We start from the raw sequence: 27106 nt of genomic DNA, 5'->3' as shown, positions 1-27106 counted from the left end.
GTGTTCTACAACTCGTAATAGCAATTTTTAAATGTCATTGCAAGTCTTCCTTTGGGAGTTTTTCTTCTTAAATTATTCTATACAGTGACTGCAGTTAGAAATTTATTTTTTTTTGTGGCCCTTCTCTTTTCAAGTCCTGCTAAGTTGCAGGGTTGTTCACTTTTATTCTGATTCTTTACATGAGTGAAGTTCTGAGTTTACACCCAAATCATAGAACTGCTTGACCTGAGTGAATGTAGACTTTTATTTAGGATTGCCTCTGTGTTCCCACTCATTTTAGTTGGAATTAGGCACAGAAAAAACTGGTAGTTTGGTTTTGTTGTGGTGGTTTTTTGTTGGGGTTTTTTTTTCCTTTTTTAGATAGCTTTTTAAGGTCAAGGAAATGGATTTTAAGATTTGGGTGATTACTTCTGAGTTTCAAAACTATGCAGATCACTTCGTGTGATTTCTTTTTTTTTTTCTTTTTCTTCATTGTCACCTTGTTTAGGATGGTGTGAAATTTTCTAGGAGACTGAAACAAACTCTCAAATGAAATTTATTCTTCTGACATTTACTGTAGTTCACAAGATTATGTTGTCTTGCATTGCTCGAATTCACAGCTCTAATAAATATTTAAACTTTCACTTGACTGATGCATGTCATAACACTCCATAAAGGCTCTGTCTCCATGTCTTGCACAAACTCTCAGTTGTCTGAAGCTGAACTTGTGGCCTGTTCTCCTGCCTGGTATCTCACTGTAAAGATGTTTGTCTGAAGTCTTGCTTACTAATCTTTTGCAGTGTGGCGAGAAAAAAAAAAAAAAAGGTGCCTTTTGTAGTCTCCTAATGGTTTAACTTGATTTGATTAACTTGTTTGTCGCAGGATCTTTCAGCTTCTTGAGGTGCTGTGGAAGGAGCTTGCTTGCCGTTTCTAAGGTTGCAGCTCAGGACTTAATCCTGCAAAAAGCATTTCTGACGGGATGAAGTACGATACTGTTAGCAGGACACGTGCAGACCAGCTTGAAGAATAATTTGGGCTAGATCACTTTTGAACATGTTTTCCATGATTAAAATGTACATGAAATTAATGAACCAGTGACTGCAAAACATGCAGGTCCCCATTAATGTACATTGGCTACAATAAGATTGCTGAAAAATTATACTGGTATTCATGGATTCAGTCCTCCGTAGTATTGGGCCAAACGTAGCTTGCCTTATTCATGCAAAAAGTTTGCGGATGTTTGTTTTAAGAAGATTAAAGCCACTAATGTGGTTTAGAATGTGCTGTGTGCAAAACAGCCGTATGAAACTAATCTTACAGAACTGTTCTGCCTCAGAAATCAGTGTGTTAAATCTGGTGAACAGTTAATCAAGAAGGGAAAAAAAATTTCTACTTTTCTTTCCTACCTTCTGTAGTGATTTTTTTAAAAAATTGTTTATTCTTTAAGGCTAGTATACTGTAGACTCACTTTTCTCCACATTTGTGATTCATTAGCAATATAATAATGAAGTATAGAGTTACTTTGTTCAAGTCTTTATGTAAGAGCATTTGGAAATGGAAAGGAATGGATAAGACATTTTGCAACTGTCTTGCTCAATTGTTTTCATTCATCCAGTTAGAACTTTTTGACTAATCTTTTTTTCCTGTTTCATGCTTCAGCTTGAAGGAAGACCTAGCTCTGCTTTTGTCTCCTGCTGCTTGATCTGTTCGTTGCGTACCAGTTCCAGTTATTGTTATTATCTTGTAATTTTAAAATACATTTTTGTTTCTTTTAGCATAAAGAAATCCTTGACTGCGGAAAAACCTCACAGTGCTTGGGAGAGTTCTGATGACAGTCGTAATAAGCTGCTGAGAGTAGCCTCGACATCTAAATTAATATCCAAAGTGGCAAAGAATGCAGACAAGTATGTATCAGTTTGGTACATAAAAGCAAGTGAACTTTACAGTCAAAATATTATGAAATTGCATAATTTTAATGAATTTATTTATGAATATGCTGAGACAGTTTGCATTTTCGTTTTTACCAGGAGTAATTATCTACATAACCTGCTGATGTTGTGCTTCTAGGTGCCTGTGGAATCTTAAAATCATTATAAAATGTGAATACAGGATTTGAGTATAAATGTGTTTTAATGGTAGCCATTTGGATTAGCAGAATTATGCACTGTGAGTTAAGATTTATGGCTTAATGCCACTGTTGTGAAGATTCCAATCATTTTTTCCCTCATTTCACTTGCATTTTCAAATCAGTCTTATTTCCTTGAAGTTAATTTACTGAGTTTGACATAGTATGTGTATTTCTAAAGTAGACTGTAATGGTAAGAATATATTCTTACTATTTTTCAGGTGGGTCTCTCAAGTTACCTGTTTAACAGGTTCCTGATTGCAGGTTCTAGGTAATAGGCAGGATCTTCTTTTCAGCTTCACCTGCAGGAGGTGATGTGCTATAGCCCATCATCCCTCTCATGCTCTTCTTCAGCAGCAGGTTTTCTCAGTTTGTGGCCTCCAGTGGAGGCCTCACCGAGGATGAAGAGCACGGAGTAGTTACTTCTCCTACTCCTGTCATTAAGAGAGACAGGAGTTTGCTTTTTGTTGTTGACGCCTATTGTTACCCACTTCTTGTCCTCAGTATTCTTTGCCAGTTGGGCTTCCCACTTCATATTCACTTAATTTCTTTTTTTTTTAACTTTATTTCACTGAATTTGTTGAAATTGATGTGCTGATTCTTTGACTGACCCCTCTCCTGTTTGCCGAGATCCCCACAGTGTGCTGGCAGCTTCTTGCAGCTTGATGTTATCTGCAGATTTCATACATCTGCTCGTTAATCTTCATTCAAGTACCCATTAACTAGTCCAAGGCAAAACTATTTGAAAATCCCTCCCACTATGACAAATAAAACTCTTCAGAGCTTTCAGAGTAATTACCAGTCTTGTTATGATTGTGTCTGTAGGCGCTCTCCTTAGCTTGCATGTAAGACTGTCAAATACATACTTAGAGTCAAGAGTAGTGCAAGTGCATTCCTTCTTTCCTAGGAATGGGTAGAACAAAAACATCTTAAATTAATCTTGGGTGTGGATATCGGTACATTTACTAAAAGCCTTATGCTTAGCCTGAAGAGTTCTGCAAAGCAGTGAAGTGCTGTGTTTGAGGGATTTTGGGTGACGTATTTTGCAAATACTTCTTTTCCTGTTAGAATTGATTTTCACTGTTAGAATTTAAAAGCCCTTTGAATTTAAATTTATTTTAATTAATTAAAACATTTTTATATTTTATTAATTTTTATTATCTTATTTATTCTTACTTAAATTTTATTTTTATTTTAAAATTTTAATTTTTAATAATTTGAAATAATTTTTAAAAATTAAAAATATAATTTAAAAGTCCCTAGAATTTAAAATCAATTCAGATTGCAGCAGGATGCTGTTAGGTAATACTTTGGACTGAAAAAACCCTCTGTCTTGATTTTTACTTATCAACTTTCTTTTCTTGGTTTTTGTAATGCTACCAAAATATCTTTCACAATGTGGTATACTCAAATTTTCTAATAGTAAAAAATAAATTTCACTCTTACTGACATTTTGTATAATGGTTCAGGCATGGTCAAAATAGAGTATCTTGATGCATTTTCCTGTGATTCTACTTATTTTCTAAAAGACTTTAAATGATGCCATTCTGCAATCTAATGTAGAAAAAAATCAGGTATCTAACAACAAAGCATACAAGGAAAGATTGGGATTCATTATTGTGGAAGAAAGTTGTCTGTTCATATTTTGTTTTAAAGGATTTGGCAACAAACAAGGCTTCAAACATTATCAGTTGTAGACATTCATCTGATTGAAGGCTGGCTGTTTGTATACCTTGGTCGTAGCTCAGACTTACCCTAAAAGCACTATTTGCATTCAAGAGCACACATTAACACTAATTTCTTAATCACATCCTATGTGCCCATTTTCTAAAAGAATTGGTTAGTGTTGTTCAAAGGCATATTGTTATATTGCATTTGTCGTTCCCAGTGAAGAAATGGTGGCCTCATCTGCCTGAAGTTACCAGAGTCTTGTGCAAGGAGCAGAATTCAGCCCCTCATGTGGGCCCCAGGAAAGAAATGTTTTACATATGCTTTGTGTTATCAGCCCAGGATATGAACTTTGTTTAGTAAGCTCAGTCTTTAAGTCAGCACTGGCTGTAAATCAGCCTGATAAAGCCGTAAGAAGTAAGAGGGTTCCCACCCCACAGCAGCCTATCGTTCAGTGTTCTTCAGGCAAGGCTGGGAATCCAGTTTTAATTTTTCACGTGGAGTGTGGTGAAGGGTGAGTCTACCAGTAGTCCGAGATGACTTGCCTCATGCGTATGTTTGACCCTTTGTCACTGTTACAAAAATTTGACCTCCATCCAGCTAAAAATACTGGATGCCATTCATACCTTTCTGCTGAATTTCAAATTGAATTCAAGAGGGTTTTTTGTGCAATACATTCTCCCATCAAGGAGTGTTATTCTGGTAGGAAGTAGCTCTGAAGCTGGAAATTAGTATTTCTTCCCTCTTCGGAAATAAAGGACTGATGTTTTTTGTCAATAGTTCATTCTTAGTTCTTAGTCTCAACTGCACTGCTTTGAAGACTTTGCGTTGTACATCCAGTAATGCATGGATCCAGTGTGAATGAAACCACAGCTTGCTAATATTTAATCCATGCATCCAACAGGGTTAATTCCTAGAAAAATTTATGTTGTTGTGTGCTGACAGCTTATTTTGACAGGTGTTAAATGCCTTGCCTGCAGGCCTGAGGGTGTTTGGCAGCTTAAAACATTTGGTTATTACAAGTTTGTTCTCTCAAAATGGAATTTTCCATGCACAAGGAATACGTCCTCCATCATTTAATTTTAAGAGCTTTTTGTATTTTGTTGTTATTACAGTAATTATTAGGAACCCTTGCTATAGGGCCAAAGACTTTTACATGACTCAAAAGATACAGTGAACTGCATAAAATAATACATGGGTAAAAAGGTACTGCAGTGACCACAGTTATTATTTAGCATCCTATACTACAGTTACACTGTACGCAGAATCTGATGAGATTGCCAAATGCGATAATGTGTAAGAACTTGATGGTATGGGCTTGATAAGAATTTCACATATTATTAACAATTTTATTTTTTTTTTTTTTGCCAGGCACAAAGATGTCATTGTCAGCCAAGGTAAATAAAAACATTTATTTTTAAAAACTGGATGAAGTTGAAAAGATTGGCTTTTGACTGAATAGTATTTCCTGTAAATGAATACACTGGGACATCTGCTTATGAAACAGGGATATAGAACTAAAATAGCATTAATAATTACTCCAAGAATTCATCTGGCCAAATGTTACTCAAGACCTATATACGGAACTTTGAAATTATGGAGAAATGCCTCATCAAATTGGATCTTTAGGAAGGACAGAAATTTTCGGTGGGTGGTGGGAGGATTCGTTTTACTTTTGTAAAACAAAAAGCCTTTTTGATTATTTTCTCTGTGTGTATGTGCATAAATAGAGAGAGCTTATGAAAAAAAAAAAAGTAAAGTTTTGACCTATGTGCCAGTCTTCATCCAAGCAGGTATGAGTGAGACTTTAGAAATAGTTTTAAGATATTCTATTTCTGTCCCATAACCAGCAAAAATGTCAACTCGTGAAAAAAACAGCCAAGGTAAGAATTAACCTATGCCCTTTGGTTGCTTTCTAATTTAGCGCTCTCACAAATCTTTTATTTGGCTTTTCACCATCAAAGAGCATCGGTGCACGATCTCTTAAAAACTTTGAGCATTTAAATAAATATTTCAGCTTTCTTGTTATGGAAATATGTATGCATATGCACTTCGCAGTCTATGTAGGGATTATTTGAGGGTAGTCTAAAATAAATTACTACGCACATAATTTCCTCAGAGAAGAATATGTGTTCAAATAAGGTTCTATAAGTCTTGCATTGTTGCCCAAGATACTAGAATATTAAGAACTGCCAACTAAAAGATTTGTTTTATCTCAGCTGTCTTGCCAATGTTACAACATATACACTCTGATTAGACAAGAACAGAGACTGAAGGTTTTAATACAGCCTCCTAAAATGAAAAATTAGTCTCTTCTAACGTGTATATCTTTGCACTGATTAATCTTGCATTCTGTGGCTACCTGCTGCTGCTGGCTTGTTCAGACAGAAAAAGGAGCCATCTATCTGAACATGGTGGGACATGACAACAAAAGAAACCCACTTGTAGTGCCGCAAAACTACTCTGCTTTGATGTCCTGCAAACTGTACTGAAGCATGCAGTTTCAAAACTGAAGCATGTAACCCAAGTGCATGCTTTACAAAACATGTATCTATGTACAGAGGTTTTCTGTCATGCTTTTTTGCTAATTAACAAATCTGTAATCTCAAAATTCTGTGCTGTAAGCAAGATTACATTATACATGGTTTGATTACATTTGGTCTCCTCTGGATTTTCTTTCAAAAAGAAAGAAACACTCAAATTTTTTAGGAACTTAATATATGAATTGTTGTAATGAAAGCAAAATCAACTTGAATCCAATTGCTTTATCTTTTTCTAATTCATAGAGAAATTACAGATTTAAAAACAGTTTATATTGTTACTTACCAAAAGCATCCTTCAAAGACAAGAGGGGTGAAAGGATGTATAAGCATCAGGAACAAAGAAAGGAATGTTCCAGCTGTGGAACAGTACATATGTGCAGCAATGGTTACCGTAAAAAGAAAACTAATCAGTATTGTCCAGACCAGATGCAATTTAGCTTTCCCAGAATTAAACTGTTACATTGAAAACATCCTTTCTAGCAAACACAACTTTTCACAAAATGAGGTTGCATACAGCTAAAATACTTTGAATACTAATTCTTTTCTTACAATGTGCTGCTTACAATTCTGTGTGTTCTGCCAAAAATGGACCATCCTTCAATTTTCTCATCCTGGTAGCTATAACTTACGTGGCCTCGATGTGTGCCCTGCTATCCGTTGTGTTACTCTGCAGATGATGTGAACTTTTGCTGAATGATGAACAGGCACCTTCCATGTGTGTGCTGCCGTAGTCTGTTCTGAGCCCAGCTGGAATGAAAGAGAAATATGATGCACATGACGTGGCCCCAAGTGTATGGAGAGGAAGTCTTGTCATAGAAAATGCATTTACTAACATTTTAAACATGTTATAGTGGCAGAACGTCATTCTGCCTTTAACATGGATGAAGTTAGAATTAGCAGGATTTAGCCTGCAAAGTTTTGGGTTTTGTTTTTTGTTTCTTATGGACCAATGAATATATCTTTTGACAGCCTTTTGAGTATGTGTCTGTGTGTGTGCGTAAGGTCTGTTAGGTTTTGGGTTGCGTTTACTGCCATAGAAGTAACCACCTGTTAGTTACTGTAGTTGCAGAGGGTCCCTCCATCCTTTCCAGTATACGTTTGGCAATACTCAGCTGGTTCTGTGTAGTGCAATGTCCTGTTCAGGGCAGCTGACTTCAGCCTGGTTTGTACTTGTTGGTTGCCACGTAAATAACCAATTTCGAGCTGGCACCCTGACTCAGTGGGTCAGGAGGTTGGCATGGCACAGGCAGTTAACATGGTTTGTGGAGGTAAATCCTGTGCAGCTGGACAGAGTTGGCTCAGGCAGGGTGGGATGAAGGGTAGCCTCTGCTCATGCCGCTTGGGCAGGACCTTCCTGCTCTGCAACCCAAAGGTGTGAAAAGTTACAGCTGCTTTAACACTCCCTTGTAGCTTGCCAGCCTTTGCTGCCAGACCCGAGCAGTCTCTAGCACGGTGTTCATTAAGTTACAGCAGCTCCCTTGAACTGCTCTTGTCAGTGGGCTGTGTGTGAAACACTGCGCACCCACCCCCCCCGCACCCCCCACCCCCGGCACCCACCTCCTTGCTAACAATTGTGTCAGTGCGCTTCCTAGAACCTGTGTGAAGGAGGCTCTTGGAAAGACTGCCGGTGTGCAAACTGTCAAGCTTCAAAGAAAATCTACATAGATACGTTGTCTTTATACACACATGAAACAAGTTTGGAAACGTAGTGCAACCACGAATTATCACAGCAGAAGGTGTTTGCATGGGGTAACGGGATGGAAGATGACAATTCTGTGTAGCTTTGAACATCCTGGAATCAGTTTGTTTCCTTTTTTTGATTCATCTGTTAAAGAAACTGCTTTGGAACCTGTCAGTATAGTGCAGTACCACAGAATATAGAGAAATATGTTTTTGCACATCTTATTTTTTGAGCAGCAGAAGTCACTGCAGTATTATCTGTGTTGTGACCATCTGTGCACATTCACTGTGATTTCTGTTGATAGCATGTGTTAGCTGTACAAGTGAAAGGCTTGAGGAGCGAGTGAGGACCTTAGCTTCAGCAGTGAAAGACATTAGCTTTGACGTCTGAATCGCCTTTGGTGTGGAGTCCCCAGAGAGCATGCTGAAGGTGTTGCATGTGGGTGACAGCAAGACCCAGGCAGTTCTCCCCTGCAGCTGCCCCCAGGCAGCCCTTCAGGTTCTGTGTAGCACCGTGCCCAGGCCGCGTGTGTTACCGGTGTTACTCACTTACCTTCTGCCTCAGTACCCATTTGTTCCCTCTGTGCCTTTCTCGCTCCCGCTTGGGCTGAGCTGCATCTGCTCCACGTTAAGGTTAGTCCTGGCTTTATGCAGCTGGGTACACGCTGAAGCAGAGGTAATGCAGACAGGAGCACTTCGGTCATGCCAGTGCAATGAGGGAAATACACACACTTCCATATATTTGATGAAGAGATTTTTGGGTTTAGGTTTTTCAACTTATTTTTGAACACTTCTTCGTTTAGCTTTGTAAACCAGGACAACCTTTTTACAATAAAATCCAGTACTAGGAGGTATTAAAATTATGCGAAAAACCAGTAAAGCTGTGGGTGAAATGAACAGGTGCTTACTAAGCATTAAAAGGACACTAACTAAAGTTACTGTTTTAAATCCTTTACCAGCAGGTGTTTATAATTGCCTATAAAAGCCATCTTGCTTTTCACTTCAGCAGAGACATTTTTGAAGTATTAATCATAAAGTATTTGTATTTTTATACCCAGAAGTTGAAGACCTGGCTTATTTTAAGAGGAAAGGTAATTTTTTTCACTGAGGTTCTGTGTTTGAGTTTGGTTTTCAGTGATAGCAGCTCTGCATATGAATCACTTGTTCACTTATTATAAAGTAATAAGAGACACTTAGATGTTTTTGGATGGCAATAAAAACCATATGTGAAAGCATTAATGAAAAACATTCACTGCATTCCTAAGTTTGTTTCTTTTTAGATTGCACTTTATTAGTTTCCAGTACTTTTTCTTCTGTTAGTTTAATACTAGTACTATAGTTCTAGCTTCACAGAGCAATTGGGAAGCACACAATGGAAAAATTTACCCTGCTGACAGTGTGCCCTGTCCACCGAGTGTGCAACATTCAGTAACCACCACAGATCAGGTTTTTTCATCAGACACAGATTTTCTGTCACATGCTTACTGAAGGTGCTTACGCACCTGAGGGCAAATGGAGATCCTGTTTATCTCATTATTATTGGGCTGCTTGCTGTCATTCAGGCACAGTGCTTGGCAGTAAAAACCACAGATACTGTCAGAAAAAGAAACTGGTATTTGGGATTTTTGGTCGTGGATTCTTGAAGTCATGATTTTATTTAAGAAGGGAGCATTTAGATGCAGTCTTACTGCACTTGTGTCCAGCACTCCTTTTTGAGTCCTTTTTCTTAATAAAAAGCTAGAGTATAATATTAAACTGGAATTATTTCAATGCAGATGGTGACTGTTGGTTAATACCTAGATTCTTAATGTCACCTGGTACATGCGAAAGCAGGGGTTTAACTATGATTTACTTGCCTAGTTATATAAAACTAATAACGAAAGATCTAGTAAAAAATCACAAGGCAAAGCAGTAAAACCATTCCAAACCAAGGCAAATCTCTCATCTGCTTTTTTTTGACTGTGTGGCTTGCATTGCAGCACCGCTCGATAGTGTCAGTGCATGTCGGCTTGTCAGGTTCAGCAAGCATTGACACGTCGCTCAGGGTGAGAGACGGCAAACCTGCAGCCGTGTTTGAATTCCTTCTTCAAATGTAATGGTCTGCGTATGGTGGCTGAATTTGATTGTATTCATCTTTGTGCTGTTAGCACTAGTTTAAATTAGAAACAGGCTTCTAAGCCTTTGTCCCTCAGGTTAGTGGTCCTACAGAGTTCTTGGACACAGGCCTGAAAGCAGAAAGCTTGTGGGAAAGAAGCTATTTGTAGTATTAAAAAGCATAACTTCACTGGTCAAGTAACTAGAAGGTGAAGACAGATGAATAAATGTACTCTGGATGTGGTAGTTTATTGTATATTATTAGAGTTCTCCTTGGCCAAGCTAGTTGGAGGTTTTTTGGGTTTATCATTTGCTTGGAAGTCATTTGAAAGTTAAGATTCAGCTGCTAAACACAAGTAGAACTGAGCTGAGGGATTTGATGCATCACTTCATGTTGCTTTTTCAAACTAGGGGGGGTGGGACCGATTAAAAAATAGTCACTAATAACTTGCAAGATAAGATTATTGTAATGATTTCTTAAGAATTAAATTTATGACCATTTAGAGAACCAGATAATTTTGTTATTTAGTCACTATTATCTACTTTGTGTATGTATGCGTATATATATATATAAAAATAGACTTTATATATAAAATCTACTCATTAGACTTTCCATTATGCATACACTTGCTAGCTGAAGAGCAGAGTATTACAGCACAGATTTGTGGGGCTACCTCAAGGTCTGCCTAAATGAGGAAAAGTGTGATATAAAATACGTCCTTCTAATATTTTGTCTAGCTTTGTTGACGAAATCAGTAATCGAAGATGAGGGCTTCTCACAAGCCTCTAGGAGACTCCTGTGTATTCCTTGAGAATTTCATTTTGATGCATATTTTTTGGAAACCAGGAGGATTTTGGGTTTTTTATGTCACTGTCTTCAAATTTCAGAAGGATCTAAACAGTAGCTTTCATGTCTCCTGAATTGCTCTTCTCTGTAAGTACTTCTGACTTAATCTACAAAGGCTTCTTTGATCTTTTTTTTCTTTTTTTTTACTACTCCTTTCACTTCTTATTATTATGGTCCTCTGAAAACCTCGCATATTGCCCTAAGAATATGATTCACAGAAAGTAATAAATTGCCTAAGTGTCATTGCATGAGTCTGTGCTGAGAAGCGCCAATTCCAGCCTTTCAGGTGGTTTATATTGCCCTATCTTTGCTCTCTGTTATCACCTGCCGTGTTTTTCATCGGTCTTACCTGTCTGCTTGCTTTCCCGGAATTGCTGGGTTTTACACTCTCTTCCAAGAGTGAATTAATAGGCATTGTTTGAAGTTGAATTTTACTGTTAACCTTTGTGCTGCTTTTTTCTTTTTTTTTTCTGTATTTCCCCCTTTTTTCTTTATTTCCCCCTTTTTTCCTCTCTTGTATAAGGCCTGATTAAAAGCTTATTTATGTTAATGGAAATTTCCTTTTGAGGCAACGAGGCTTTGCAGAAAAGTTTCAGCCACTGTCTGCTGTTTGTCTACAATTTTTTTTACTGGCCCCTAGTTTAGTCCTGGATTCTTGGTGTTGCATGCTTTACCAGCAGTTTCCTTGCAGGCAAGGTAAGTGCGCTGGCTTAGAGTGACTGTGAAGAAGATGCACTTGTTTCCTTGCAGATCTGGCAGGCTTCTAGGCCTCCCTCTCAGTAGCAGCACCTTGTTTCACTGATGTATTTATTCCTTTCTTCTCTAGCAGGCTATAAACTCTCAGAGAACCTGCAGTAGATACTCCAGTTGCTAACATCTGCCTCCAGCCTGCTGGGACCTATTTGGCTTAGTGTTTACACTAATGAACTTAACACAGGAAAGTAGGAGCACTGACGGAATTTCACTGATGACATGAAACTGAGAGACCGTACTGATATGGTGGAAGCTGAGATCTTAGTACAGTAAGACCTAGATGCTCCTGAGGCATGGACTAGTATAAGACAAAATTAAATTATTCAAAATCATATATGCAGGAGTTGCTGGCAGTGTTTTAGCTGGTTATTTGCTAGAAGTAAATGGCGAGGAAGAGGGCTGTGAGATGCTAATTATTCATACAAAGATTGAGCTTATTTCACTTATTAGGAAAACACAAATGCAATCCCAGGATTTATCAGAAGTAATGCTAAAGGAGAAATGCAGCCTTATGGAAAATGTTAATGCATCAAAACCCTGATGGGTTCTCTGTAACACTGCATGCTGTTACAGCACCCACAGTCATAACAAGGTAAATTTTGTGGTGGTGTGGAGACAGACTGAAACCTTATCACACAAAAAGAGAGTTAAATAGCTGGACATTTCTATTTTTGCCACATGAAGGCTGAGAGGAGGAAGGGCATGATCACTGTTTTCATGCTCACATAATGGACTTTCGGGCCGCAGATGGGCAGACCTGAGCTGAGGTTAACAGCCCGCACGCACAAAAAGTGAACGACCTGGCTATGCTTTACTGTCACCTGGGAGCTGAGGGCTCCAAACTATTAGAAGAAGGAAGTTTTCACATGGTGTTCCAGAATCAGCAGTGTGTTTCTGTGTATCCCAGTGACGGCCAAGTCTCTGCTGACCGAAGTCAGTGCTGCAGTACTCTGCCTGCATCACTCCCATTTTCAGTCGGTCAGAGAGGGCACTGGGGGACACGATGTGCATCCACTGGGCTGAGCTGGGCTGGGCTCAGCTGTGATGTTCCTCCAGCTCATGACATGGGCTTGCAGAGCCTCGTGGCTGATCAGCACTCAAATCCACCTTTAGGTGGGCCCTCACCGAGTCGCTAGGCTCTATCTTTCTTGTCGCTGCGTCTGTCTTTGTGTCATTCTTCCCGAGTGATGTTTTGTGCCCCTTCAGCTGACTGGTGAAATCATGGTGTAGTCAGATCAAGTGTTTCTGCATCTTTGGGGCTGAGTTAATATATTTCCTCAGTCCTCTGGGAATCCCACAGAGAGAGCTGAAACCTACGTGGAGTTTGCTTGGCTCCAGCACACCCAGGGGGCTCCCCTGTGAGGCTAATAAGCCTGAATCCTGGGAGCAAAAATTGGGAGTGTTGGTCCTGCATCCTCTGGCACTTGTGCAAAGAGATTGTTGAGGCTCCAGAGGTGAATTATTGTGGAGCCAAGAGGAGTTTGGCAAGGTCTGTGAATCTGAGCTCAGAGCTGCACAAAAGCAGCTACAGCTGTTCCCGGTGAAGAGCTGTCCCCTGAAGCCGGAGCACTGCATCCACTTGATGCTGCTTTTTGCAGCAACCCTGGGCCTGAGCTGTTTCTTTTTGTGTGGTGTGGGTAATCCCTGGCACCTGAGTGTGCTATTTACAGAGCTTCAATTGTACTTTTGGATTGGTTTGATCCATATTTGAAGGAGTTTCTAGGATGTCTGCCATTGCAGATTCGTTAACTTAGCAAGTGCCCAGGTCCTTTCAGGTATGCCTTCTAGCACCTTCCCACCTCCCCCCACCCCTGAAATGCTTCTGCACAGTGGGTGGTGGGGTCCAAGCATCACTTTATATGGGGTAAAGAATTTTTACTTTCATGCCTACTGTTTTCAGCTGGTAGATACCAGAACTGTTGAGGACTTCTTGTTTGTTGGGGTCTGTGTCCCCCCTTCCTTTAAAACTTCTATCTCCCATATACTCCCTTACCTATGTGTTGCTGTTACGAGATGGCCAATTTCCTCCAACAGATATGTGAGGAAAAAAATAGTCTTGACATACTACTTTGTACCTGGAAGTAGTGAGAATGCAGGAAAGAAACAGGTAGTCTAATGGTCCTGAGCGTTCAGCTGAGCCAGTATGCTATGAAAGAGTTAAATCACTGATTTTCTTAACTTGCAAATACAAGAATTTGGCCTCAGGCAATTAATTGCTGTTTGAGAATGTCTTTGTTGATATGCTGCCATACTCTCTAGTATTTCAAAAGATTTTTACATTAATATTGTATCTCCCCTACAGGTTATTCTGATGAAAGGAAATTTAGTCTTAGGCAAAAATCTTTCAGTGGATTCTCTCTTTAGTTGTTTGGGTGGGTTTTTTTTTAATTCTTCCTCTTCTGTAGGGAGAGACTGAATCAAGTTATACTTAGCCTGTGCCCCTCTAACAAGTGTGTTAAATGTGTATCTTCAATGTGACAGCTAGCTAATAAAAGCAAAAACGTTTGTTCTTCAGTGGGGAAGTTCAGAGAGCTAATTTGTATCTGCATGCCCTGCAGATATTTTTTTCCCTGAGCTCCAGGAGAGCCTCTTCCCTTCTGGCCAAAGACCTGACTGAGTTCCTCTTGGACACTCCATCTCTTGTCTGCAGAGTCCAACAGGCACAACTGCCTCCATCTGTATGTATGTGAGTTGCAGTTTGTCTCCACTGTTCTAAGCAGCGATGAGAAATGTGATCCTACATTTCTGGAGTCGTTTTGTACTGGTCTTGTGGAACCAGAAGTGCCAAGTTCAGTGTTAACTCAAGAATTTGACTTGCACAAACCAGTGGTCTTTTCTAAATACCTTCAGGCTACGCTGTGTTTTAATTTATAAGGGTGTGAGCGCCAGATCTTGATAGAAAGGTCATTAATACGTTACTGTTGGGTTTGGCCGGTGTTGTTGTATTTTACAGAGAAAAATACTATTAAAAATATTTTGATGGAAAATTGAGATGTGTTACTAGTTTGGAGTAATTATCTAAACGTTTGTGTCAAACTAGTGACAACACCAATCTTTAGCTTTTCTCAGCACTGCAATTAAGCAGTGCACATTTGGTAAAATAACTATTGCTTCTAATTTAGCTCCTGGGCAGTGATTTTCTTTGTCCTTTGATCTGAGGCAAGTTTTCTGGTGTTGTCAGTGGAGGGACTCACAAGGTTCTCATTCAGAGGAGGTATATTTATTTGTTCTTAGAAAGAAGTGGGAGAACTGTTTTTGATCTTCTCAGTATTTGTTCCATTGGTGCTGGACTTAAATGGCTCAGCTTTCATGATATTAATATTCTAAACAAGGAAAAACTTTTATGCTAATTTTACATAGCTCAATTTTTACAAATTGTGTTCAGGGATAGTTTTTGAACGTGTGGTGGTTTTGCACTAGTTTTCTGTTATATTTGGACTGTTACAGAAAAATTCCCTTTTCTTGTCTCCAGCACAGAGTAAATCTGTCAGGGTCGAAAGCGACACAAAATCAAGTAAAATGAATTGTTGGTCTCAGAAGGTTGACTTGAGTACACTGAAAGTGGTAAAGGAGTCACATTAATCATGTCTTTTATTTTATAATCGTTGCTAAATTTGATAAACTGTGATCTGTTTCATCAGTTTAAAAAAACCTGTTTAAATAGTTAAGCTATTTAAATCAAACTACTGTCTGTTAAGGAGAAAAACAGAATGTTTTGACAAATTAAGCCGTATATGTTGTGAAATCCTCAAAGTGAGTATCATGCACATAGTAGAATACTTGTAACCGCCTTATGTTCAGGTGCGTGGATTCATTGACCTAGTTAGGTTTGGGAAATGCTGTGACAAGCAGTGTTAAAACCATGCAAACTTAGGGGGAGTTACTGAATATATTATATGATTTGGTCACCGCAGGTTTTTCCTGGATGTGTCGGTGCTGTCCAAGCCATTGCTGTGTGCTAGGGTCATCACTGCTGTATTCAAAGTTAGTGCTTTCTAGTGTTTTCAGAGCTGGGGTGGTATTCAACAGAATTTCACCCGGCTCTGATAAAATCCTCTATGATCAGAAATATTTCTTTTAAATAACCTGAAATATTCACTATATTTTTCTGTTAGACTGATGATTGTCAGTCTTCTATCTTACCTGGCTGTAGAAGAAAGACCTTGAGCGTCAAGAATTCATTTCCAAACTTTGTGCAAGACTGCTTTATAATTTTGGATGAAAATAGTTACAGGCTCTTCCTCTCTCTTTCTCTTCTGACGGCGGTAAGACACCATGTTTCTGCAGTTTGTGTAGTTAGGGGTGTTTCATATTTGTAGAAGGGTAGAGACTCTGGCTTAAGGTTGGTCTTGCTCACAACTTCATTTCTTGATCTTTGCATCTTCTAAAATGTTTTCTTTAAGCAAGAGACTATTTTGGAGTCTACGTTGCTTTTGCTGACACTGAAATTATCAGCTTTCTCTTGCCAATTTACATCTCCAAGTTTGACTTGAGCTGTGAAGCTATAATTCTGTGGGAATAAGTCTGAGTTTCTCCTATTTTCAAATTTAGATGTTCTATGGAATGCAAAACATAGATTGCACAATCATGCCGTCTGAGTAATAATCTTACATTTAATTGGGGAATTATTTACAAGCATTCCCTGGGCATTTAAGGCAAAGTGTGTCTCATGTTTGCCTTTTGAAAGAAATACAATAGTAATTGTTTAAAGGTCTTAATTTTAGAGCTCAATATTGGTTGCATCGAATGCAATTAGAGATTTCTTAATACTGTATTGCTCATTCACAGCTATTTTACTCCAGTCCTATTCGGCTGTTTCATTTTGGTTTGAAACTCTGACTTCCCTCTGTCTGCTGTGATTTTCAAATCCCTACTCATAAAAAAAAATGTCAGAGTCCCAGACTCACAGCAGAATATTATATCACTTTGGGTTTGTGATATCGCTTACATTAACAATGAGTCTTAATAACTGAAGAAGTTGAAAAGTGATAGGTTGCCATTTCGTTGGATGTGAAATCAGCGAAATACTTGGGCCTTTGCTATCCGTGCGTTTCGAAACAAACTGCGGTGTCAGCAGCGTTGGAGGCTGGCATTACTTCTGGTGGATTTGAGGCCTGATTTAACAACAGTTAAACGGCACTACAGTGCTGGTTTTGCCGTGTGAGTAGGACATAAAGGCTTTTAAAGTCTCCAACGGGTTTCTGGTCTTCTGAAGTCAGATGATGATTATTGTCATAGTGTGGAGGGAAGACTCCTGTAGGGCACCTAATACACTAGTTGCAGTCATGTATTCCTTAAATCTAGATGCGCTTACCTTCCAACCGCTAGCTAATGTGTTTGACCAAGCCACTCAGCTACTCAGTAATTAGTTTTCTTTGGTGGAAAATAACCTCGTGTTCCTTGAGAAGGAACTCCTAAAGGTTTGTGAGGTGCTCCGATGCTCCAACGGACACGCATGTATTTTGTCACAGCTATAGACAGTCTCACAGCTGGAGTCATTAGGAGCTGTTGCTTCTCTCCATTCTTCAGGATATGGTGCAATATGCGATAGCGTGCAATTGGAACGATTTCAGTAAATTAGTAATTCAGGTTAGTGTATTAGTTTGTGATGATATGTAATTTCAGATGATATTCCTCAGCAAAACTTTGGACACTTTTCTTCTGCAGCATCCTTACATCTTAGCTTGGCTGTCATGGTTTAGCTAGGTGGGTGAAAGAACCAGCTGGTGGTCAGTGGAGCCTACAGGGGCTGGACTCGGACCCTTCCTGTTTAACGTCTTTAGCAATGACCTGGAGTGGTCAACATGGCACACTCTCAAGACAGCAGACCAGGGGGCTCATTAATATGCTGGAGGGTAGAGCTACCAACCTGGTACCTGAGCAGGCTGCAGGGATAGGTCTGCAGGAACCTCACAAAATTAAGCAAGGACAAATGCCAAGTCCTGCACAGGGGGGAAAGAAAACTCCCTGGCAGGGATACAGGCTGGGGACAGAGGGCTGCAGGGAGCAGCTCTGCTGGAAAGGTCCTAGGGGTCCTGGCAGACAGCCAGGTGCCAAGACAGGTTGTGTCATCTCCATCCTTGGAAGTTTTCAAGACTGGACGAGGCAAAACTGAGCATCCTAGTCTGAACTCATGGCTGAGCTTGCTTTGAGCCAGAGGTTGGACTTAAAGACTTCCTGAGGTCACCTTCAACCTGAAATATCTATCCTGTGATTCCGTGACTGCTTATTCAGTTTCAGATTCGGGTTGTAAATTTGCCTTTATAATTCAATTTGCATGTCTAAAATGTTACATGCTGTGTTTGTTCTATCACAAATTCAACTAACACTGTGTGTGTGCGCTCACGTGTAGTGTTCCGTTTAAAAAAAAACAAACAAACAAAACAAAACAAAAAACTGAGCCTTTACCAAGCTCACAATTCAAAAATAATTGTTTTATCACAAGCGTTATTTGCATCTCTGTACTTTATTACTGGTTTCTTCTGTGCTTGTTTGTAGTGTAAACTTGCCACATGACTAATATGCTTTTTTTGTTTCAACAGAGGGAGAATATATCAAGATGTTCATGCGAGGCCGCCCGATCACAATGTTCATTCCTTCTGATGTAGAAAACTATGATGATATTAGGACAGAGCTGCCTCCTGAAAAGTTAAAACTGGAGTGGGTGTATCCTTAATATCAGTAGCTACTTGATGTTCCCTTTTGTCTTGCTTTTTCTTCCCTTTACAATCTGGTCTTGTGTCTTCTCTGTTCAGAGATAAAAATTACTTAACAGTGGCGGAAGAAAGTTTAACAACTGAAATGGTTTGTAGCTACTGTATAGTACAACTTTAAGCTGCAAAATATGTAAGCAAAGAAAAGACATACTTCTTTTGTTGTTTTGCTGTTGAAACTAATTGCAATTTATTTTTAGTGTGAAAGTCTTTGGAGAGTTAGAGTTTCAGAAATGTCCCCCAATATATCAACGTAGGCTTTGCATTCAGATTGTTAGTTTTCAGTTTTTCAATCTCTGTTCATTTTTAGGAGGCTTTAGAGCTATGAAAGATCTTGCATTTCTTGTTGTCCTTGCCTATGGAGTGAGGATTACAGAAGCAGCCATCCTTTGCACTGCTGCTGTGTTTCAGCTTCAAAGCAAAGGGGGTTAATTTCTTGGGGACCAGTTTGCATTAAATACATGAAATAAATCTATCATTTGAAGAACGGAGTTGGTGTGACTGCTGACAATTCTCCAGGCTTAGTGGTTCAGATGTTAAGTTCATTGTAAGAGAGGTGCTACTGCACAAGTTTGGGTCTTCCTGTCACCCCACCCCCCTCCACCCCCCATCTCGGCAGATTCTTCAGTAAGCTGTGATTAAGTAAGTTTTTTAGCGTTTCAGTAAAATAACACATCTAGGCAGCACTTGAGTTGGTGTCATAATCTCAAGTCTGATCCTTCTGATGTTGCTGAAAGCAGGCATGCTGGATGAAGATCAGATCTACTTTTTCGGCAGCAGTGAGCAGTTTGGACTGATGAAAACTGATCATGAAATCACACCCTCAGTTAAGTAGGTGCAAATCCCGATGTGGACACACTTATTTAATGTCCAAAGGCCTTAAGTTCAAGTTAAACCAGTTTCCTGCTGAGGGCTAATTAAAGGTAAATAAATCTAGTGTCTAAACAGACTGTCCGTATATTTTTGGGATCTGTTTAAGGAAACGTTATCCTAAATCAGACCAGTATATTTATGAGCATAGGGTATCTTCTGGATAGGATGGTGAAGAAAACGATGAGGAAAAGGCAGTAAAATTTGCAGGCTTGATATTGGTCTCTATGAAGTTGCACAAAATTGTTCTTCAGTTTTGGAGGCAGGAAGATACAGCAGCAGAAGATCTTGTACTTCATGCACAGGTTTAGCAAGGGGAAGAAAACTGCAAGCCAGCTGTAACTTCCCTATGTGAAGGCAAACTGAAACCTGTACCCCTTATTAAAAAGATGTGGGGATAGTGGTTCACAGAATATTTTAGTAATGTCAGGTGTTTTGCAACTGAAAGGTCAATTGAGCCTTGAATTGTTCGATCTATACGTTTTTGTTTGAACACCTTTAATTCTCCTGCCTTCTGGATGTTTGTTTGTAATTGGGTTTTCCTTTGATACTACTGTTTTCAAAGATGCTGATCAGCTATGATCAACCTCACAGCAAAAACAGAAGGGTTCTTGGGGTGGGTGGGTTCTTTGTTTGTTTCTTTGTTCAGTTGGTTGGTTTGGGAAGGAGATGTCCTTTTCAGATGTACTGTGTCCTGCAGGTATATTCCACTAGATAGCCAGTACTGTAGACTCACAAAACACACTTAGTTTTTATCTGCCCTGCAGATTACTTCCCATTGAAGAAATGCCTAAGCTGCTTGGCAAGATAAAGTAGCTCCTGGGGAAGTCTGAGCTCTTTACTATGTCTGGTTCATGAGTGATTTAATTTAAATAATTTAATTTGTGTATCCCTGCTTTGTAGTGCAGTCTTCCCTACTGCACTTCGGAACTGGTTAAAGTGTATCTGGCATTTCTAGTAACAGCAAAGTGGGCTTGTAGCAGCTACAGGGTCACAGTCAGTGCTGCTGTGGACAAGCAGTGACTTTATACTCTTTCTCCCAGTATACAGTAGCTCGGTTTCTGGAGGGCATTTCTGACTCTGTTTTATAAGATTATTTTTAGCACTGGTGCTCTTCTGTCTAAGAATAATTGAAGCCAGTGGTAAATATACTGTTGAATTCTGGTGTACAGGGGATCACTTTTCATGGGGGCCATGGCTATTCTTAGGCAATTAAAAAGAACAAGAACCCCAAACTAAAATCTCTTCAGCATATCAAATGTGACAAAACAGTCCTTGTAACTGGTGAGAAACGTTCCTGATATGAAGACAAGTATCTCTGAATTTTCCTGTTGAAACATCAGTCTCGTTGCAAGATGAATATTGAGATTTAGGGGAAACTAAGTATCAAATTCGTCATCCCTTTTTCTGTGGAGAGAGACAGTCAATTATTGTATTAGCAAGCTTTGTTCTGAGGGTGTGAAGCAACAGTCCCTCTCATTTTCTCTCAAGGTAGTTTGGGATGGACAATGAAGAAAGCAAAAAAATTTCTTCTGCAAAACAAGTTGTTCCTTTACATGCTCTTAAAAAAACACGGTCCTAGAAAACACAGCTGCTCTTTGGTACTTTATTATGTAGGAGGGGTAAAGGAAAGGAATGGACTGAGAAACCGTGACCGTTTTTTGCAGCCTCGTGAATGCCAGAGTTCAATGGTGGGTGCCAAAATATTTAGCCTTAGCTTTGCATGGCAGATTTCTACTGTGGAAAGGCAGGTTTGCATAAATCTTTAATGCTTTTTCTAGGATGAATGTTCAAAGATGTCAATCTTACTAAATCCTTATCAATACATTCCCTATTGTATAAAGCAGTCTAACAAGATCTGCTTTTCTCCGCTGAGAAGCGTTCTTGATGCTTCAAGATAGAAAAAATATTTTCATAGGTTTGTAGCCCATCATTTTTGAAAGTTCAGTGGTCTGATTGTTTTAGTTTGGGGGTTTTTTTTATGTGTCTCTGTGTTTGGGGTTTTAGTTTTTTGTTGTTGTTTTTAATAAAAGGCAGTTCTGGAGTTTATTTTTATTCCATCGGTGGTTAAAAGAAGAAGAGAAAAATTTAGTGGGAAAGTAAATAGTGATGCAGGAGAAACAGAAGCATCCCTTTGTTTCCGCCCTCAGCATTGGTTGTATCAGCATTTCCCTCGATACCGTTTGCTAAGCAAGCCAGTGCATAACCTCTGCTTCAGAGGAGCCATTGTGTTTTTCTGTAATAAATGGAAGACAGCAATATAAAAATCTATTTCGTTTTCCATGTTCTTAAGAGATTAATTGACACCAGAATGCAGTGTCTCTCTTTGAACCATTGCTTAGTTACAGCATGTGTTTAATTTTGCAAGTGTCCCTGTGGTACAGCAGCCCTGGGCTTGAGTGGGACCGCAAGAGGAAGAGTAGTGTGGGAGGGGGATTTTTTAGGGTGGGGGGTGGCACTGAATGTGGTAATGTGTGTGGATTGTTGGTGGAAAAGTAGTCCTTTTCCAAGAATAGAGGCCAGGCTGTCAGCTTAGGAGAGGTCAGTTTAGATACTCCCAAACTTGGACTACTGCACCTGCTTTCATTTATGAGGAAGGGCCAGCTTCATCCATCTAGCTTTCTCCATGTGGGACTTTGACTTCCCTTTTGCTTACCTGGTTAACCAGGACCTAAGGCTGGAATCCTTTAGCTAAAGTTGCTTAATGTATTTCCCGTATTTTCGCTGCTGTTGCAGGTGCCTTAGTTGGCAATGAAGTGGAAAGCTCTCTGAAGCACAGGGCGTAACAGGAAAATTCTATTTTTTTGAGGCTACAGAGCTACTGTTAAAGTCTGAGTTACGGTATTAATTGTACCTAGTGACCCTGGGAACAGAAATACAGGCAGACAGGCACGTTAGGAATCTAGATGAAGAAAATGTCACCTGTTTCAAAGAAATAACGAGTTGTAATAATGTTTGATTAGTGCTAACCAAGGGTGGTTTGCAGGCTGTAAAACTTCTGAATGTCATTTGGCGTCATGCAGGATTCCTACAAAAATCATCCCTTTATGTATTTTGGGTAGATTTGAATAGGGTATTTTTCACTGTGTCAGTTCCTTTTGAGCTTTGTTTGTTTTAAAAATACTCTAAAATGGTCTAAAGAAATATTTCCTGAACTTGGCAGCTGCTGTGCAGAAGCTTGCCTTTTTCTGAAGGGCATTAGGAATTTTCACATGCTTGTTTTAAAAGGCCAAATGAAAATAATACTCGGGTGCCTGGAATGCAGATGCACAGCTCTGTTGCTGTGAAAAATGTTAAATCAGAACGGCCAGTCCTGCTGTTCCTTAATGAAACTTCACATGGAGGGCTTTGAAAATAATAACACTACATTTCTTTTACTTCAGTATGCCATATATATTTTATTTTTAATGTCAATGAGCATCACTTTTTAAGGGATTTGGTTTCCTGAAGTCCAACTGTGTGGGGTTTGTTTTTTTAAACTGTTAGTGAAATTGTGCTGTAGTTCCAGAAGAAAAGCATAGAGGCCATTTGCTGACATGAAAGGTCCCCAAGAATCCTTTAAGAAAAAAAAAGTTGGGTGGTGTTTTTTTTTCCTGGTACACAGTGATTATGAAAACCTTGACTTTAAAAAAAAATACACATAGATATGGGTATCGTGGAAGAGACTGTCGAGCCAATGTTTACCTCCTTCCTACCGGAGAAATTGTATATTTCATAGCATCAGTGGTGGTACTGTTTAACTATGAGGAGAGAACTCAGCGACACTACTTGGGTCATACAGATTGTGTTAAATGGTTAGTATATAACATTTGCATGTAAGTATGTGTGTAATAATGCAGAAATAATTTTTCTTTTATTCTCTCCTACTGTATGTATGAGCTCATTAATGTCATCGTAATTGTAGTTATTTTCCATTTCATCAGTCCCAGTAGTAAACACTGCACAAATGGATGGTGCTAGAGCAGTCCATGCTATTTTAGGATTTCTGGCTTAAATGTAAAACAACGGGATGTGTAGGCAATCTAAGAGTGCCAGATTAGATAAAGGATCTTTGCGTAAATTACTCTAAATAGATGTCCCAGAAATTAAAATTTGTTTGCAGCCTAATTCTAAATCAGTTGTTTACAAGCAGTATGGTAAAGCTGTGGTCTTAAAGGAGAATTAGAAAACCAAATGGAAAAGTGAGGAATAATTTTCTCATTTTTTAATATATGCTTCACCCATTAAGACTGTCTCGGAAATCAGAAAGATGTTTGCAAAACAGAATAGAGAAGCAAGGAAACTGAAGCCAGCATCATTGTGGGTGTAAAGGCAGTTGCTGACTTTACAATGGTAGTTTGAAGAGTAGGGCACATAATGTAATGGTGAATGTAAGCTCCCTACCGTACCTGAATGGAGCAGAGTTGCCATCTAAACTTCTTTTTCTCCTGTCTGTGCTTTGATAACTGTAATTGCTCCCTGTGGGAGGAATGCTGTCAGTCTTGTGTTCTTCACTTTCATTCAAAAATCTAGACCGAATTGCAAATGTGTTTGGTGTCCATCATTCAGGATTCCCCCTGCTCCCCCTTTCCTGTTTTGATGGCTTTCTTCACCTTGGTAATTTTACAGAGAAAGCAAATAAGAAGGTCAGTCAAAAATCGCTAGGACTAACTAAGAGGATGTGCACTCTGAAATCTGTTTATTCCCATCAGCTTCAAAGCAATATGTGATAAGCAAAATCAGACTTTTACTTAAACTAGTACCGCACATACCGGAGAACTTCACAGGTACAATTACATCAGTAACTCGTTTCAGGTGGCAGTAATCCCTGACTCCTGGGTGCACAAGCCCTCAGCCAACTTCTCCGCTGTTTTTTTCCCTAGGTTCCTGCTATCTGTAGGTTTAGGCATAAAACATGCCATAGTGTTTATAAATATGGCACGTAACTGCGTGTAGGAAGCTCATCATGAGACAGTGTGTATTTTGTTGCAGTGGACTCCCAATACAGGGCAAACCTTAGATTTGCCAGTGCCCATGTGGAGGCAGCTCTTCTGGCATTCCTGGCTGTGCACCACCAGCCATCACAAGAGCCTGTGTATGGCTTGTAATGTACATCACATAAAGCCATACACATTACATCAGTACCTTGTGTAATGAAATAGTCTGATGAAAAGCATTCAAGCTGTCTCATTGAAAGTGGGATTTAGGATCATAAGTGTCTTCATGGGCTTCTGTTGAGAAAGAAAAAAAATTTACAAAAAAAACCTCTCAGTTTTGAAGACCTATGACAGCAAAAAGCAAGTCATATTTCTGTCTGTCTTAGTCTTGCAGTTCATCCAGACAAAATTAGAATTGCAACAGGACAGTTAGCTGGAGTGGATAAAGATGGAAGGGTAAGTAATAGAGCTGTTGAGTAGTAGTATCCTTGTTTTGAAAATCAGGAAAAAGTGTTTGGATTATTATTTTTTTAAATCTCATTATCACCTTCTGTTTGCGGTTTATTTTATGCACCACGTTTACTGAGATATTTTGCTGTTTCTAAGGTAACAGCCTGTATCTCTAGCAAAAGACAGTAACAGCTAAGCACTGAGACATGAATCAAAAAGAGCAGAAGCTCATAAAGTCTTTTGTCTGTGACACAGGAAACTCAATTTTAATTCTGCAAGCAAACACAAAGCTTGTAATCAATTTATAAGGCCATATCATTTCTGTCACATTTCTTTCAATAAGTCTTCCCGCAGAGAGCAAGCCCCCAGTTCTGTGGGTCACTGTGCTCTTAAGGTTTTGTGGAAGATGAAACCAACTTTGAGAATTCATGGAAGGTGTGTCAAGCTTTCCTACAAACTTGCTCATTCGAGGGCAGGTGTGTTTAAATGCTCTTGTCCCTGGCTCTTGGCAAATTCTGTCAGTATTTGAATAATTGGATTATCTTCATGAAGTTATAGACAGAGGGGGGAAAAAAAAGTGGGAGGAAGAGATACTATGAGGTGTAGGAGCATGTTAAATATAACCCTTACTCAGATGTTCAGCTGAATTTCATGGATTTTGTAAGAAATTGATTCTTTTGTATAGCTGTTACGATTTCAACTGAACATCTGTTGACTCTTCTTAGGGCTGGTTGGTTTGTTTTTCCATCAGTGGGATGATTTATTGTCACTTTCTGTGGTGAATGCTGTCCTTAAGCCAACTTAATTCCCATTTCATTCATGTTTCTTTCACATTTATGAAGCTAAGCTGGTTTGGGATAGTGATTGTATGAAATACAGCTATGGATATTTTCATTGAGTGGTTGGTGATGGTTAGGGGACTTGGTGCACCAGGGTTTATTTTTTTAAATTATTTTTTCTTCCTACTTCATATATAAAAAAAGAAGGTTTGATCATTGTTTTCAGTTGTTGCGTAAGATCTGGGGTCTGAAATGCAAGAGGACTCTTTCATTATTTGTTCAATGACTTAAATTGGGCAAAGATTTATTTTCACAACTACCAAATGCCACCATACGTAATTTCCTGCCTCAGCAGCACTGCTAACGTGTTTGTAGCCCAGACACAGGGCGCAGGAGTATCTAGACTCTCACCTTTGAGCTTCAAGACACTATCTAGCAGCAGCATCCACACAGGTCATCCTGCATTTCAGTCTGCCGTTGGTAATTCAGGTAGCTCCTGCTTAACGAAACTTGACGTCTGCATATGATGCTTTCCCTGTTGATGACACTGTTTGTCCCATTGCTTTTTCATGCAGCCTCTGCAGCCCCATGTTAGAGTGTGGGACTCGGTGAGCCTGGTGACGCTGCAGGTTATCGGCCTGGGGACTTTTGAGCGTGGAGTGGGGTGTTTGGATTTTTCAAAAGCGGTAAGACGGGTGCAGTTACTTATGCTAAATAATTTACCCAATCTTATGTGAACAGGAAGGAAATCTCTGGATGTTTTTTATGCACTTGTCTAGCTGATCTGTTTTGGTATTAAAAGCATGTCGGTAAAGTCTATGTATTCTTTATAAAACCAGCTGAGGGTGAGCTAGCTGGAAAAAACTGGAAACTGCACATGTGAAAATTGTGGTAACAAACTAGCACAGTGAATGAATAGCAGGCAAGAAAAGCCTTAACTAGAAATGGAAGTCCATGTGGGGTTTTGTGGCTCAGTTTGTTTGTGAGGGGCTTGGATTTTAGTTTGGATGTTAAAAATAAGTTTGTGAGGTTTGTGAAGATGAATTTTGGTGGGTTCTGGTAGAAGGGATAACTTTTCTGCTTGCGCAGCTGGAGTTGGTTTTTATCCACCAACAGGAAATGAAAAAAAAAAAAACAAAAAACCAACCAACCAACAAAACCCACATTATATTGTGGGGTTTTTTTTTCCTGAGGAATAATTTGTTTAATTTATGCCTCTACTTTTACATTAAAAAAAAAAAAAAAGTCTTGTTACTTGGCCTGCAACGTTTATCAGAAAAATCAGTAGTAAATGAAGATGTGCGACTTGGCATTGCTAAAGTTCTCATTTCAAAATTGGCCACGAGTCCATCTTTTTGTAAAATACGTGTATATTTTAATCTTTACACTGCCTTTGTATTTTCACCAAAGCGCTGAAACATATCAGACCTCCTGAAAAACCAGACTCTAATTTTTGCATCCCAGATTTTGCAGAATTAATATGTATGAAAATTAAAAAATGCAGAGAAAGAATGTCTGCTGTATTTTGCTGATGGGGAAGAAGATTCACAGAACAGCTGAGGTGGGCAGGGCGGTCTGGAGGTCCCACCACCCTGCTGACAGCAGGCTCCCCAGAGCCCAGCTGGGTGCCCAGTGTCACCAAGGGTGGAAACTCAGTGTTGCTGGGTGACTTGTGGAAACAAAATGCTT

The 27106-nt window shown here is 39.3% G+C and overlaps 1 protein-coding gene across 6 annotated transcripts in view; it reads left to right on the top strand.

Annotated features, from left to right (window-relative positions):
* Nucleotides 1-27106, top strand: part of EML4 (EMAP like 4) — a 162849-nt gene that overhangs the window by 107335 nt on the left and 28408 nt on the right. For 4 of the 6 annotated variants that reach the window (XM_037405244.1, XM_037405243.1, XM_037405241.1 and 1 more), the window contains 7 exons: nucleotides 1755-1883; nucleotides 5144-5169; nucleotides 5623-5655; nucleotides 18232-18355; nucleotides 22917-23066; nucleotides 24575-24644; nucleotides 25993-26103. In XM_037405244.1, the coding sequence (XP_037261141.1) occupies nucleotides 1755-1883; nucleotides 5144-5169; nucleotides 5623-5655; nucleotides 18232-18355; nucleotides 22917-23066; nucleotides 24575-24644; nucleotides 25993-26103 (643 nt within the window). The remainder of the gene's footprint in view (nucleotides 1-1754; nucleotides 1884-5143; nucleotides 5170-5622; nucleotides 5656-18231; nucleotides 18356-22916; nucleotides 23067-24574; nucleotides 24645-25992; nucleotides 26104-27106) is intronic. The other 2 variants (XM_037405242.1, XM_037405246.1) reach the window with 1 other exon arrangement.

The sequence above is a fragment of the Falco rusticolus genome, chromosome 12 (assembly GCF_015220075.1).
Source record: "Falco rusticolus isolate bFalRus1 chromosome 12, bFalRus1.pri, whole genome shotgun sequence".
In the NCBI taxonomy this organism is placed as follows: domain Eukaryota; kingdom Metazoa; phylum Chordata; class Aves; order Falconiformes; family Falconidae; genus Falco; species Falco rusticolus.
This window is presented reverse-complemented; position numbering and strand designations above follow the sequence as displayed.